Here is a 16073-nt window from a genome sequence, read left to right on the forward strand (position 1 = left end):
CATGGACCGTCGCAGGACAATGCCGCAGCACTCGGGTTTGATGTCTTCTTGAGCTATTGAGTGGCTCTCCCGTCTCCCCACGGGCTTGCCCTGCACTTTTGTATGACTGTGAATAGTCATACAAAAGTGCTCTTGAAAATATGTTTTTATTTTTTTAATGAAATATTTGTTTTCTTATACAGGTAAGTATGCATGTGTAAATTTTCATCCATCCAGGTCGTTTTTGTTCTCAAGGCGTTGTCTTGGAAGATGTGACTTTATTTTCATAACCTTGTTCTTGTTTTTCGGGTTATTTTTCCTCTAACACTGCAGGACTTTTCCCCAGGGGAAAAAAACAACTTCAAAATTCCAAACTGATGTGTTATTATTATTTGCATGCTATTAACGGTATTTTATTTTGTCAAATTAAATGTAGTTCTGGTTGATTTTCTCTCTCTTTATTAAATAAAAAATAGTAAATGTTGTTTTTCGCTTGAAGAAAACGTCCAAAAAGTTCCCCATGAACTATAACCACTATGTGTTGTCATTTTTTTCACATACTAGCAGTGTTTTTAAATGTAATGTTATTTTTGTCTTCTTTTTTTTGTTAAAGCTTTGGCATTACAGTGTTGTCAGTTATTTCTACTTATTCAAGCAAGTCAGTGGCATGATCTCAACCCAGTAGAGCATGTAGCAGAAAAGACTAGCATCACACAGTTACAGTGACATCATCCAAGAATGACAAGTCCAACAATATTTACATACATACTTACAATGTGACTGACTGGGAGCAATAGTGTATGTGCCAACACTACATGAATAAATATATATTATGCCCATGGGAATGACAAGTGTACTGCGCCATATATACAGTGGATATAAGAAGTCTACACACCCCTACTTAAACACCAAGTTATTGTAAATAAAAACAAGACAAACCTTTCACAAGTAAAACTAAACATGTGTGAGAAAGCACAATTGGCTGCAGAAGGGGGCTCTTATTCCAAGGTTTCAGTCAGCAGAAGTGTTCAAAATTTCATGGTATGCGTTCGGAAGCAACACAGAAGGAGATCCAGGAATCCAAGAACAAGTATTGGCTGTTAAGTACATGTGACAACAATTTGCAGTCTGCTTCATATGTCGGGCCTATGAGGTGGGATGGCCTTATATTACATGGACGGGCGGACAGACGGATAGATAGATAGATAGATAGATAGAAGCTATCTGATAAGTAGCTATTGGGATGGATAGATAGATAGATAAATAGATAGATAGCTCTGATAAGTAGCTAGATAGATGGATGGATGGATGGATAGATAGATAGAAGCTAGCTAGCTAGCTAGCTCTGATAAGTAGCTATTGGGATGGATGGTAAAATGGTGTCACATGACGTGGCAGGAAGTGTTTTACAACTTTCACCTGGGCTGCACGAGACTTGCGGGCTGAGCATCTCAGACCTGCAGAGTGAAACTCAGCCTGGTGTTTGTTTCATAGATGAGAGTGGGTTTGGGGGGGGGGGGGGGGGTTTGATGGTGTGGGTGTGGGGCAAAATCAAAGGGCCGAGACGTATTGTTTCAATGTGAAAAGGAGCTAATGGCCGACCATCGCAACTCGGGATCTGCAATCCGCAGGGTGCCCCCGGGGCCGGGCTGGTACAATGGCGCCCCCCCTCCTCCTCTCCCTCCCCGCGGCGCGTCTTCCTGCTGCAATCTGCGGCCAACGACGCGCGCAGGGGGGAGCGCATCTGTGCGCGCAGGGGCCCGGGTCGTCAGGGCCACTCGGTGGGGGGAGCGACCTCCTCTCCCAACCATCCTGATCAAGAAGAAGTTCACCTCGATGCTCCTGCTGCGTTTATGCTGCAAGAACACGTTGCACTATCGCGACTTCAGGTGAGGAGCACATTGGGCTTGTAGAAATTGGCCAAACTTTTCTGTTTATGATACTTCAACAAACTCCCAAAGCAAGTATGAGCCAAGGAAAAAGTAATTATAGTGAATGAATACAGTTCGCAACTAAATCTAGAATCTTTCACCAAATGCTCGCAGTAAGTACATGAATAAACTACATCAAATATACTATTGCTCAAACTATAAACATTCAACACAAATACGAACAAAAAATGAATTATTCAGAGTTCTTTATTAGATGCATTTAACACAAGTAGACGTGGAAAGCTAGTAAAAATAGGCTATACAAAAAAAATATTCACAAAATGCTTGAAAAGTTAATTTAAAATATTTAAAATATTAAATTATCCACAAAGTGCTTTAACATTGATTAAATACAAAAAATGAATTATTCACAGTTCTTTATTAGATGCATTTAACACAAGTAGACGTGGAAAGCTAGTAAAAATAGGCTATACAAAAAAAATATTCACAAAATGCTTGAAAAGTTAATTTAAAATATTTAAAACATTAAATTATCCACAAAGTGCTTCAACATTGATTAAATACAAATAAAAATGTAAACAAAAGGGTTTAAAAGTTGAAAACTGAGTGTATATTATCAACAAACATTAAAATAAAAATATGGAATCCTTCACAAAAATACTAAATTTCATGAAAATAGAAATGTGATGAAAGAAATATACATATGATATAATACAATAAAAGATTAATTTAGAGGATATAGAATCCTTTCACAATGCTTTAAAAAACAAGCTGATACAAAAGAACAAAACCATAAATCATACATTTAATAGTGTCAAAATAAACGATGGGGAAAAAAACGCAACAAAAATAAACAAGTATAAATCTAAGGAAGTAATTCAGAATGACAATAAAAGTCATTAATTTTATTAAGCTTGATGAATAAGGACTAATGACGTATATTTTAATATCAAAGCCATCATGTAAAATGCAGAATCGTCTAAACAATCATTAGAATCCATGTGTGACTCATACTTTGCATTGTAGATGGCGTTTAATTTAAAAAAACAAGTTTAGACTTTTTACAGTTGCTGCAACTTAGGTGAGACCACGCCCACGGCGGAGGGGGGTGGGGGGTAACCAAGGTCATTGACAAATTCACCTTCAGCCGTACGTAATTGTGCACGCCAGCCAATGAGCGACGAGGCCGAAGATCTCCAACATCGGCAAAACGTGTGGAGACCAACCAGGACCGCACATTCGATTTTTCAGGCCGAAGCAGGAGCTGGTTCCCGAGAGCCGGCCTTCATGGACTAGTTCGTAGCCCCCTTTAGCGGTTATGTTGACCCGAGTCACCCGTTCACCAACTCCCCTGGACTTTTGTTTTGACTAAGCTCTATTTGGTTTCGTCCCCATTCAGGTACGTTCGTTTTAGTGCCAAGATGTCCGAAAGGTCCCACAGCCCAAGCTCGGAGTTTCAAACCCGCCCGTATGACTTCAGCCGGGCGTGCACGCAGATTTTGGGCCAAGAGGGCCTGGGGGGCTCGTCCTTCCACCAACTCCCCCTGCCAGAGGCGGGTGTGCTCTACAAGCAGCCCGCTTACGGTGGCCTGCCGTCGGTCGCCGCGCAGAGCTTCTTCCCCTTCCCGTCGATGAGCACCGGTGACTACCGGGCCCCCGAGCACCAGTCCGGAGAGTTCGGCCAGCTCAAACATTGGTATCCGTTCGCCGCGCCCGAGTACCCCGGGCAGGTACCCGGGGTAACCGCGGCCACGCAGCCCACCAACCTGAGCCCCCCCATAGCCGAGACCCGAGAACAAATCAAGATCACCGATATCAAGACGGAGAAAGACACCGGGGATGAATACCCGAGCGACGTGAAGGTCCAGCAGTACCCGCCGGCCTCCGCCGCCATGCCCCACGGAGTCTTCTACTCGAGCCCCTGGAACCCGTCCTTTTGGCCGGGTATCAGCCACCTCACGCCGCCCGGCAGCGGAGGAAGCAGCAACCAGAATCCGTCGACGTCTTCCGCGTCGTCGCCATCCATGTCGCCGTCGCCGCCCAGCAACGGCGTGCCGGTGAACGCTTTCTTCGGCGTGAACCCCGGCCAGGGGGGGGCCCCCGGGCCTCAGGGCCAGAACCCGGCCTCGTCTACGCGGAGCAGCGGCTCGTCCAGCGGCGGTTGTAGTGACTCGGAAGAGGTAAGCGAATGACAGCAAACGTTTTGTATGTATATAACTCTAGTAGAACGTCTTTGATTCAACTCGATTCTTTAGGAAAACCTCTCCACTGAAGAATTGGAGCAGTTTGCCAAAGAACTAAAACACAAACGCATCACGTTGGGTTTCACTCAGGCTGATGTCGGCCTTGCATTGGGCAACCTTTATGGTAAGTTGCTACACACTAAAATAAAATGCAATTGTCTCTTTTAGAGACTAAAGTTCAGTTAAGACAATATTTTTCTTCAGGTGGTCAAAGGCCCTGGTTCCCATTAGACCAGCAACCACAGCTGATAAGTTGACAATCAGTGTTGTGCTTATTTCTCAGTAATATTTGGGTTATTTTGTCAAAATGCGCACATTACCACATATTTAGCATTCAGAGCAAACGTGAAAGTGAAGTACATTCGCACAGATTTTTAACTTCTTAGCTGTTGAACAACATGGCACATCACACAGTAGTACCAAGACTGACCTATAAGAGGCAGCATAGTGCCACGGGGCATCTAGACAGTAGTAGTAGAAGAAGATTCAGAAGCTATGCTAGCTACATGGTTGCAGATTCTCGTTCTGTGTTCATAAAAACACTCTCGATAACCAGTTAGTCTTACAGGTTAAGTTAAGATTGCCTCCCAAATAGCTACACGAGCATTTACACTTGTAAATATGTTTAACCTTTATGATTAATTGGCAAGAAGAAGAAGAAGAAGGGGGGGGGGGTCATTTAATACTCCACATCACAGGCTATTCATGATCTTTTTGGAGACCTTAAGTGATGTCATATTTTTTTGGGTGGTGCGTGTCCAGGTAAGATGTTCAGCCAGACCACCATTTGTCGCTTCGAGGCGCTCCAGTTGAGCTTCAAGAACATGTGCAAGCTGAAGCCCCTCCTCCAGAGATGGCTGAACGAGGCAGAAACATCGGAAAATCCCCAGGATGTAAGTACCCTCTCAACATCTGCCGTCTACTTTACAAGACAACAGACAAACTCATCCGATGGGGGGGTTTTCACCGGGGCCCAGCGTCCCGCTGAGAGCCTCAATGGAAGCCTCTGGCTGCCATTGTGACCACCTGTAAAGCCCTCTGAACCTTGACCTTGTCTGAAGGCCTTTACAGGTACAGCTGTGATCAAAAGTGTTCATGTGCTCATTCAGATGTACAAGATCGAGCGGGTGTTTGTGGACACCAGGAAGAGGAAGAGAAGGACCAGCCTGGAGGGAGCCGTCCGCTCGGCTCTGGAGTCTTACTTTGTCAAGTGTCCCAAGCCCAACACTCAAGAGATCACGCACATCTCTGACGATTTGGGCCTGGAGAGAGACGTAAGTCTTCTGGGGTCCCTCGTAACGCATATCGCTCTAAATGCTGTTAGCATTGCACTGCTAGCTTGCGTGTAACCCTATTATGAGTTGGATCCACTGATTTGATGGGATCTTGATATTTTTTTTTTCTTCACTGAAGTGGGTATTTGCGTTTCAACGTGGACTTTTTTTGGCAAAAGGGCGTGGAGTTAATTGTGCGGCAAACTTGAATCCTTATCACCTTTTGGGACACGTTTTTAGTTTTTACAAGGACAAAGTGCCTACGGTGATGGGTCGTTCACACTCCCGGAGATGGAATTCTCTGCCTTTTGTCTTTATTGTAAACAAGCCGTCATGTAAATGTGATCACTCACCAAGGACCCAAATTCTGTTGAATTACATGGCAGGGATGATCATGGGGATCTCCGTGGCATTAACAATGGGGGTTACTACTAACTAGTATGTTTACTTGAGCACTTCACAAAGTAACAGACACGGCGCCGCAGCTCGGCAAAGATGGGAAATAATGTGACGTCCTTTGCGAGTGAGCTGCCTGTTGATATAAATTCCTTTTGGTGTTTTAGCAGAAAGCAGATTTACTTCCTGTTTTGCCTTAACATGTGACAAGTGTTGACCAATAGCTGGGCAGTGTGTTTAGCAGACGCCGGAGGACTCGAGTTGTTGATAGTGTGGCGAAAACCGCCTTGAACTTGGCATTCATGAAGCACCACTTGACTTGGACTTGAACTCCACGACTTGACAAGTCTTTCTGTGTATGTTTGAAACCCACCAGTTAGCCACGCTATGAGACAAGGATTGAGGCTGCGTTGTTGAGCAAGTGCCACGGAGAAAGCTAAATATTGCATTTGAAGGATTATCTTTATAGTGAAATTGCGTATATATATATAAAAAAAAAACTGACAATAGCAACGTGAAATGTTGGCACCTCAGAACACATCTTATGTTTACTTTATTTGTCAGGCGCAGGTAAGCTTGCTGCGTGAACTGTGAAGCTAAGCTAGCTAGGTTAGCTTGGCGCAGGTAAGCTAGCTGCGTTGAAGCTGAGCCGGACGCAGGTAAGCTAGCTGCGTTGAAGCTGAGCCGGCTCGGTTGGCCGGACGCAGGTAAGCTAGCTGCGTTGAAGCTGAGCCGGGCGCAGGTAAGCTAGCTTTGTGAAGCTGAGCTAGCTAGGTTAGCGTGACAGTTTAGCTCACTGATAGCTGACCGAATATTCCTGAAACCTGTCGGTTATTAAATTTGATTGCTATTAAGCATAGACGTGTGTATATATGGACTTCCACTTTTTAGTGCTTTTCTAGTTTTGAGCGTATCCACCATATTTGATGTGGCATGGCTCCTTTAAAGTAAGTAAAGTTGACTGAACTTTATAAAACGACAACCTTCAAAGTTAATGTTTCTCACTCACCATTTAAACACACAAATAGATTTGGAGAACTAATTGGCACAAATTTTTTTTTTTTAGTTTAGCTCAATCTTACACTTACAATCTCATACTGGTAAAAAAATGAACAGAAGTATGTTTTACTTTTGTTTGTTTTCCCTTTCCCTTACATGCAGTTGTTAACCAAACATTTTCACATGCAGGTGGTCCGAGTGTGGTTCTGCAACCGGAGGCAGAAGGGCAAGCGTCTGGCTCTGCCGCTAGACGAAGAGTGCGACGGGCAATTTTACGAGCAGAGCCCTTCTCCCCTCAACATGGCCGCCTCCCCCATTCCCGGCCAGGGCTACCCTCCACCGTCCGGCTACCCCGGAGCGCCGCCGCCAACGCTTTACATGCCTCCGCTTCATCGGCCCGACGTCTTGAAGCAAGTGCTGCACCCCGGACTGGTCGGCCACCTGACCGGATAGGCCGAAGCGCCACGGGCGAACCACTCGATCCATACTTGATCTGCCTCTAAGGATTGTGGGACAGTTCAAAGTCGTCTCCATCAGTGCAGCTGTGACTGATCACTCCACGCCAACTACTTGAAGTGTTTTGCTAATGCATGTTAAGTTATTCAGTAGGCCGGATTACCAAAGTGCATTTGACGCAAGGCAGCTTTTAGTTTTTTGTCGTGCAGATGATTTTTTTGTTTTATTTTTGTAAGTTGAGAAATGTCATTTGATAGTAAACAAAAAATGTGCATCACAACAAAAGCAATATTGTCATTCTGTTAAAAGTGCCTTTCTGAGAATTGTCAACGTAATCATCTCCTAATTGTTTCTTTGTCTTTAAAAAAAAAAAAAAAGATTGAATGCAATACTTTGAGGATTTTGAAAACAATGGTCCTTGCTGCTAATTTTCTCTGCTTTTTATTGCACATTTTGAACATTTCATCTCAGGTGAAAATCTGTTTTATACGTGACTGTTTTCTTCTAACAGTTAAATGTTGACGTGGTTTTCTTATCTATGTTTTTTTTAACACCACTGATGTCGCTTTAACAAATGAAAATTAAGTACAGCTTGTTCGAGTAATTTAACTTGTCTACCCTATTTTGAGCGTATTATAACGGTGATTTTCTAAAGTAGTACATCAGAAGACCAACAATTTTAGCCAGCCTTGATATGAAATATTCTATCATGTAAATGGACTATAATTTATTTAAAGGTTGGCATTTTGACTCCGTATCCATGAATCTTTAATCGAGTCGGATCTCTCACACCCGTTTTGTTTTGTTTTTGTTTCCCCGCCCCTTCCAAGTAAATGTTTACACTGCTGTCAATTTGTCTGTGTGTGATTTTGGAACACATTTATGTTGATGTTTGAGATGCCCCCACCCCCCTTTTTTCCCGGTCCATATTGACATCTTCAATTTTGATGATTTTTTTTTTTTTAATAAACTACATTATGCACAGTATGTGTAAATTACAGTATCTAATGCACACATACTGTATAAGCAAATACAATACAGTATACCTTCCCTGTGTTTCCATGTGAAGATGGGAAGCAAGTCAAAATTGTGAACTAAATAGTCGTGATACGGCAAATTTCTTATCACATTTCGTCAAAATTGGCAAATGTTGCATAAAGGCAAGATGTTTTAGTTGCAAAGCACTACTACATAACTCATTTGTGAAGATGACCTTGCAGTTAAGCCTTTTCTTTTTATTTTTTATTTTTTTTTATCATAAACTGTGAAGCTACTTTTAGCAGTTATACATAGAATGACTGATCCCATGTCCATGAGTTTTGAGCAAATTTACACTATTCTAGAGGATCCAGGCAAATTTCTTCAATCAGGTTGTCAAAGACAAAGATCAGTACTTTATATATATTGTGAGCATTTTGTGACCCCCCCCCCCCCCCAAAAACAAAACAAAAAACTAAACAGTATGATGTAAAATCTGACATAATACCCAAACTGAGCTGTGAGAGGCAGCAATGTATCCACATTGACTGGAAATATAAAGTAGCAGTAGTTGTAGAAGCAAGTAAACAGCTAAGCAGCTAAGTGTTACCTTATATGGTGTCAGTTTTCAATTTCCTGCCAACATGCCTTTGTGTAAAATTATACCTTATATACAAATGTATAGTAATGACAAAACAAAAAAAAACAAACAAAAAAAATCAACAGTTTTTGCTATTTTCAATTCAACGGACATTGTGCTGCTCTTTCTGCCCCCACCTTGGCCACTTGGGGGCAGTATAACAAATACAGATGGTCACAGCTCCTCAGTAGTCTTAAGAGCTCCTGAGTTGGGTTTGTTTTTTAGCAGTTCACAAATCACAATACATCACAAAAAATAGTCATAATGATAATTGGACCACATTAGCAATCTAAACTGACAATATTTGTCACATATAATAATAATATAATATCATTTATTCAATCTATTTTATTATGTATTTAATATAGCTTGCTTTTATATTCTTAGGTTTATTTACGTTTTTACAATTTCAGCCCGTACATTTTGTTATTTAAATTACATCCAATTGGATAATTTCTAGCCAATCGTGTAGCGTGACGTGTTCGTTAAGCGACACCGATACGATCTGGCAGCCCGATCACATCTGCTACCGACACCGGACGTTGACGTCACGCGTCCCAAAATGGCCGTTAGCGCAGTCATTTTGGCAGCATAGAAAACGCGTCTGCCACTTTGAGTAGTAAAAGGCAAACGCCCATACTTTAACAAGGATTGTCAGGTGTTGTGGACCAGCTGCCACAACGAGAACAGGATCGGGCATTCTCCAGGCTACCAAAAGAGGAACCAATGCAGCAGCCATAAAAAGGGTGAACAAGACAGCGGATTTGGGATCCTCCTCATTGCTTCTGTAGCGATCACGTCATATCAGGTGAGTCAGTTACTGAATCAGTTAGTCGTGTAAATGTAGCTCGATTGTATACTTATTAAATGAAGGCAAACGACGTGATCTGGCACTTTGTACATGCTGGCTGAATCAGCAAATGCCAACTTCAGGCACATTACCACATGCGAATTGTGGGGGAAATAATCAATTTCGTGCGTTTGTGCTGCTACGGTTTAATAGATATCACACAGTTGCATTTAATAACTGAACAACACCATAAAGATTTTTTTTACGGCAATAAATACGGCGGTGTCGGCCGAATTAGCAGATGCTAAGATGCTAACGTAAATAACACTGCCAAGACTTGCGTGAAACTGCTAACTTCGATGGCATTTTGACCACACTTAAAGGGCAAATAAATCCGGATTGTACACATTTATAAAGCCTTTGTGTGATCAGATTTGTTCCACGTAGCAGCGTTGCCAATTTAGGAAAAAAAAAGCACTACTGTGGGTTATGGGCTGAAATTAAGAGCTAATAATTATAATAAAGGCTATTATTTAAAATTATGTCTCACTTTAAGGCTATTAAAGTGTACAATAAAAGCTACCAAGTTCCGCTGAAAATAACATTTTGAAAATGTTCATGTGTATCTTTAAGAAATTAGCAGGCAGATTTGATACTGCATCCTAACAATAGAATGACAAATATGCTTAACATGACTTGTTTTGATTTGGTTACTTTCATATCATAAGATATAAAACAAAATGTAGAATAATATATAATTTCCACTGAAAATAATTTTTTTTATGCATATCTTTAAAAAAAAAAAAAAAGAACAGGCAGATTTGCTAGAACTTTCTAAAATAAAATAACAAATGTGCCTACAATGACTTGTTTTGATTTGTATTGACTTTCATATTTCAGATTTTTAAAAAACTACTTTAGTCATTTAATGCTTTTGATTTCCTATTAAACTGAATTTAGAACACTCCAAAATCAACATATGATCAATTTAAGTGATATTTAATTACGCTTGAGTTGGGATGGAACCCGAGTCTCCAAAAGACAAACTCCCTTTCGCGATGGTTCGGGCGTGCCAACTATCCGCGGCGGGCCTCCGTGGGGAGACAGCAGCTCCTTTCTGCTCGTATATCGCTCATGTCAGCTGCAGCTGATTCCATGATTGCAACTCCAACAGACCAAAAAACGATCTTTGGTCTCTTGGAGAAAAGCGAACAGTAGGAGGGGCATAGCTCAGGTGGTATTGTGGCAGTCTGAAGGTCGTGAGTTTGAACCTTAACCCTTGAGTGAGTTGTATTTATTTGTTTTCAATTTTTTTTACTCGACACTCTTCCTATCTTAGTTTACTCTAAACTGAGTCTATTTAGTCTAAATAGAGTCAAAATTTACACGACAGAATTTACTGTGTAGGTTTATATTGTGCCATTACCAGTAGCCTGAACCCAAGCAGCCAGATCGGTGTAAACCTTGTTGGGAGGCAAATGGTCAAATTGGGAGCAGATCTTATTACACACATTCTCCCCCCAGTCATTGTGCACCTTCGCTTTCCACTTTCGCTTCCAGTGAAAATACTCGCTGTAACGCTTCTGGTCTCCCGCCACCTGCTGCAGATACTCTGCCAGTTCTTTTACCGATGCAAATTCTTCAACGTGGATGAAGGAGTGAGGCGGAGCCACAGCCTCGTAATCCTTCACCGGCGCTCCCAGGACCACGGGAACTGCCCCTGACTGGTAAGCGTTCTTCCACAGCTTTTCTGTGATGTATTCTTTGGATTCAGAGTTCTCAAAGGCCAAATAGAAGTAGCAGCGAGAGATTGTCGGCAGGAGCGCTTCTGAGCTGAGGGTTTTTTTTGCCGAGCGCCCGTAGACCTTCACAGGAACTATGGCGCTGAGTTCTTTGTACACTTGACTTCTTCTGTGATAACTCTTGTAGTTGCTAACCACCCAACATGCCAGAAAGCTTTTATTATGTGCCACGTCCTCCACCGGATCGTCTCCTTCAGCCTCTTTTGCTAGCCGCTCGCCATATGGTATTGTAATATCTGCATCCCTCCTGTAGCTCATGGTCATGTTGAAGATACCTGCAAATCTCCTCAAGTCTCCATTGTGAACGGGGGATTCCAAGGACATCCACACCCACCTCTGTCTTGGCGGCCTGGGAAGGTCCAGAGGGAGTTTCTGCCGTCCCGCGACCAGCTCAAAGTTGTGGAATACCACCAAATCCGCCGTGGGAAACAGGGACCTCTGCCGCACCATTTTGCAGCGTGGGGTGCAGTTCCGGACCCAACCCGTATCCTCGCTCAGCTTATTGGGTTGGCCGTAGGGTTTATACCACATTAGAATCGTCACTTGAGTACTGTGGTTGGAGTCAAAGTTGAAATCGTTGAGCCACATATTAAGAAGAGCCAGCAGTAACACGCAGAGGAAAGTGACGATTTGGCACTTTCTCCTTGAGGTAAGTGCACACTTTTTAGTCGGGCTACACTCCTGAAAGAAACAAGTGGTTTTCTTAAGCAACAAGGCTTTAAAGAAATAGTATAATCAGCATAATCTTTATCAAGGTCTGCCCCCTGTTTTGTTATGGTGTTCCCCAGGGCTCTGTCTTGGGTACCTTCCTCTTTATCATCTACAATCTTAGAAATATAATTGGCAAATTCAACTTACACTTTCACTGTTCTGTTAAATAAACATGATTATTATTATTATTATTATTATTATTAAGGTATTGTCTTCATTACATTTTTAGTAGAGAGGATTATGCAATAAATAAATAAATAAATAATTTCCAACATGTGGATGATAGACAAATTGATTTTCTCTTCACTGGGTTGGTCAAAATGAAACTGCTTTAATATTTTTATCATTATTGGCGCCTGAAGGCGGCACAAGAAAGGTTCAGAAGCTGGGATTTCACATATTCCACATTTACAGGACATATGTACGTCATTGTTTTGTATTCAGTGTTTAAACGACAGGAGGTATAGTCAATTTAAAAAAAGAAGGGGTTGAAGAATCGTGCCCTGCGGGACTCCACATGCCATTTTGTATTCTACTAATGATATCAGTAAAAAAATATAAAATCTGTTCTCTTTATTGAGGTCATGAGAAAAATAGTGGTCTTTGAATTGACGACCCAAAGTGTCCTTGATTTTATACTTGGTATTTGTAAACTTAATTATGCTTCACTCATTCTCATAGAACAAAAATATATATATGTATGTAATATGTACAAGCCATTCAAGATTTTTATTTGAACAGTAATGATTCAGAATTTTGATAAGAACTCACCATCAGGTCGAACCGCTCCGCTGCCATCCTGTCAAATCAGATGACCATAACATTAAACATTTGGGTTTGATTGCTGGGATATCCTTAACACGTGATTTGAGGCCGAGTTAATAGTATATCACATTTCGTCATGGGTAATTACATGGGAATCTTTTTTTTTTTTTGCATATGCTCAAGGACCATGAAGATTGCAAATAAAGAAATGACATTTGACCATTGTCTCTCCACGAAGCATCTTTATCAATCAATCAAATTCCCAAGCCACCTCTTTTGGCTTATTTCAGTCTGGAGGAGGCTCATTCATTTACAGTCTGCTCTCAGAATATTAATCAGTCTCTCTTTTCCAGCTGCATGTCCTCTTATCACAGCAGCAATAGTAAGGAAACACCAATCACCATTCGTAATGTGCTGTACATGTGATTTCCATCCTGTCATATTCGATGACAGCGTTGATAAACTGAGACAGGTTTGGCTGATGGAATCCATTAACAGTGTTCTTGATCTTTCACAAAGATTACCGGGTAAGAAAAACAGATGGTGCAACATTACCGCGCATTCCACACCATACATGCTTTTACGCAACACCTTAAAGAGGAACTAGAAGTGACAGAAAAACTATCCAAGAAAAAAAAGTCCACTGTGACCTTTTTTTTTTTTTTTTAAATTCACTGTCACTAAATTTGGAGAGGATGTCAGCCGTTTGGCTGCTTCTAATCTCATTTTGCCAAAGAGACGTTGGCCTTTTGTGGAGATATTTTTGTTATATCGTAAAGGCCAGAAACAAACATTGAAAAATGCCTACTTGTCTGTGCCTGCCATAGAATATTTTCTACAACAGCATTCTTTTAAATACACAGAACTCTGTAAATGTTTATCAGTTTTTTAATTGTACACTCATATTAATTCATTTGCATTTAAAATGAAAGTCAACTCCCCAATTTGGTTTTTGACAATAATATATTCTATGCAGCCCCACTGGTCTAAATATGGCATTCTGGTTAATATTGCGTTAGTGGAATATGAGTTCAACAGCAAATACATTTAAAAAAATATCCATCACAGGGGTTGGCCATTTTGCCACTTGCTGTCGACTGAAGATGACATCACAGTTGCTCAGGGCTCAGGCAACGACCAATCACAGCTCACCTTTTTTCTGAAAATGAGCTGTGATTGGTTGTTGCCTGAGCCCCGAGCAACTGTGATGTCATCTTCAGTCGACAGCAAGTGGCAAAATGGCCGCCCCCTGAGATGGATACAAATGTCTGGAATTTGATGCATAACTCATATTTCACAAATGTAATATTAGTCAGAATGTCATGTTTAGACTAGTGAGGTCGCATTTAACATAATTATTGTCAAGAAATGGTTGACTTCCACTTTAAATCCTAGAGAGGGGTCATTCCGTTTCAATTCACACAAACCCCCGGAACCTCTCACTCAATTGACATCTCTTCAATTTGCCTGATTAAAAAAAAAAGACTCAAACGTATTTTTTATGATAAAAATCTGGGAATGTGTGAGTTGACACGGAATGACCCGGGGAGACAGCATACAGCTCAGGTACCCATGCCAACTGATTTAATTTTGGGGGGATAAGATGAACCCTATCAAGAATAAAATCACAAAGTATGGGTATCATGGGTTAATTCTCTCTTAAATATGCAGTGTGTATAGAGATTTAAAAATACATATTTTTCATGTCCTAATGCTGCCGGTCCAAACCCTGCGGCAGGGAAAGCATGACTTCTTGAAATAGATCTCAGAGTGATGCAATTCAGTTTATGCAAGGCCCCACAACGGACGTACTTTTAATTTAATAACTCTGTGACCAAAAGTCAGCACTGTTACATTTTTAAAGCCTTAGTTTTGTTCCGTTTGCTAATATGCAAATGTATGTCTGAATCTTCAATCATCCATTAAAAAAAAGAAAGGCTTTAATTACAATCATTGTTATTATTACAGATCCATCACGACCAAAGAGGCTACACGGTTAAAGACTTGTCTTGAAATTCTCAACAGGATGTGGTGAGAGATTTATGTTGGCAGCGGCACCCGTGTGCCACTTGCCTGTTGCAGTTAGGAAGTCCCCAAGGGCACACAGCCGTCATTCATTCTCCGGTCATTCTATTAAGCAGGTCATTCTATTAAGCAGCCGTAAGACAGATGCATGCCCCCCCCCTCCCCCCACTCCACTGACCTTACGGCGAGCTGAGAGGTGGGCACCGTCCCTCTGTCCTTCCAGAAAGCATATTTGGTGGCCTATGAAAATGTACAGCCAATTTTAAGGAAGGGGGTGTGGCCACAATGAACCTCAAGCGCGGTTCATCACTTCAAGGCAACCGCCTGATATCCTTCAGCCTCAGAAGATAGCAACCTCTGGGCAATAGTGCGTTAATATTACCCAGTGTCTTGCGCGTGATAAAACCAATAGGCTGCTGGTGGCCAAGGAGGAAGTTTGACGAAAAGTGATGAAAAGCTTGAAGTGGTTGCCAGAGTATTGTAGTGCACATTTACACAACCTACTACCACCACAAATGCCTGTGAATATACTCATTCATCCGCAGGTCATGTAATTGTCAGGGGATCGAATCAAGGTCTTAGAATTGTAAATATTTATGGGGATAGCACTTCTGGGTGATGCGTGGGGAGAGTGGGACGCTGAGAATGCACGTGTGTGTGTAATGACCTGTTGCTGTTGGGAAGTGTGTTCTTTTGTTGGCATCACTGACTTGGGTATGAGTTTGACTTTAGTTTATTAAAAGGACAGTGTGCAGTAACGTTAAAAAGATGGCTGCACCAGATTAAGCACAATGCGAGTTTCCCTCTATAGTCCCCATAAAATAAAATAAGAGAGCAAGTTAAAATTACATACACAGTGTTTTGGGGAGAGCTAATGTGCTGGTTCCTTAAAGTTTGTGGTCGCTAGGGAGCATTAGTAAGAATGCACAGCGATGATGATTCAGTTTCCTTGTACAGTCAAAACTGTGTGTGTGTGTGTGTGTGTGTGTGGTTTGTATTTATGATGCACACTCTATCTATGGTGCACACTGACCCAACTGGGATGTTTGCCCATCAACATGTATAACTTAACAAGCGATGCGCTCTCAACCAAATCCTGCCAACTTCTGATTGGCCACAGCGA

General features: G+C 41.7%; 2 protein-coding genes and 1 long non-coding RNA gene across 3 annotated transcripts; 2 read left to right on the forward strand and 1 right to left on the reverse strand.

Moving 5' to 3' along the window:
* The first annotated feature begins 1557 nt into the window (after window positions 1–1557).
* Window positions 1558–8086, forward strand: pou5f3 (POU domain, class 5, transcription factor 3). The gene is made up of 6 exons (XM_086096394.1): window positions 1558–1868; window positions 3271–4051; window positions 4127–4238; window positions 4877–5007; window positions 5224–5388; window positions 6973–8086. The coding sequence occupies exons 1-6, from the start codon at window positions 1573–1575 to the stop codon at window positions 7234–7236; spliced, it is 1749 nt and encodes a 582-aa protein (XP_085952520.1). The 5' UTR covers window positions 1558–1572; the 3' UTR covers window positions 7237–8086.
* A 533-nt stretch (window positions 8087–8619) lies between these two features.
* fut7 (fucosyltransferase 7 (alpha (1,3) fucosyltransferase)) lies at window positions 8620–15287 on the reverse strand. The gene is made up of 3 exons (XM_086096395.1): window positions 15129–15287; window positions 12932–12959; window positions 8620–12130 (listed from the first exon to the last, which is right to left on the reverse strand). Exons 2-3 carry the CDS (start codon window positions 12956–12958, stop codon window positions 11057–11059), a joined length of 1101 nt encoding a protein of 366 aa, XP_085952521.1. The 5' UTR covers window position 12959; window positions 15129–15287; the 3' UTR covers window positions 8620–11056.
* On the forward strand, window positions 9379–12438 carry LOC147161768 (uncharacterized). The gene is made up of 3 exons (XR_015097224.1): window positions 9379–9665; window positions 11255–11374; window positions 11703–12438. It is a non-coding gene; the product is annotated as an uncharacterized LOC147161768 (long non-coding RNA).
* Window positions 15288–16073: the final 786 nt, after the last annotated feature.

Source organism: Leptonotus elevatus, chromosome 15 (genome assembly GCF_054856555.1).
Source record: "Leptonotus elevatus isolate MCC_2025b chromosome 15, RoL_Lele_1.0, whole genome shotgun sequence".
NCBI classification, from domain to species: domain Eukaryota; kingdom Metazoa; phylum Chordata; class Actinopteri; order Syngnathiformes; family Syngnathidae; genus Leptonotus; species Leptonotus elevatus.

Coding starts and splice junctions, on each gene's coding strand:
- pou5f3 (XM_086096394.1), top strand. CDS start 1,573: ATGGCCGACCATCGCAACTCGGGATCTGCAATCCGCAGGGTGCCCCCG. Junction 1,869..3,270: donor TTGCACTATCGCGACTTCAG/GTGAGGAGCACA, acceptor GTCCCCATTCAG/GTACGTTCGTTTTAGTGCCA. Junction 5,389..6,972: donor ATTTGGGCCTGGAGAGAGAC/GTAAGTCTTCTG, acceptor TTTCACATGCAG/GTGGTCCGAGTGTGGTTCTG.
- fut7 (XM_086096395.1), bottom strand. CDS start 12,958: ATGGCAGCGGAGCGGTTCGACCTGATG. Junction 12,131..12,931: donor CGGAGCGGTTCGACCTGATG/GTGAGTTCTTAT, acceptor TGTTTCTTTCAG/GAGTGTAGCCCGACTAAAAA.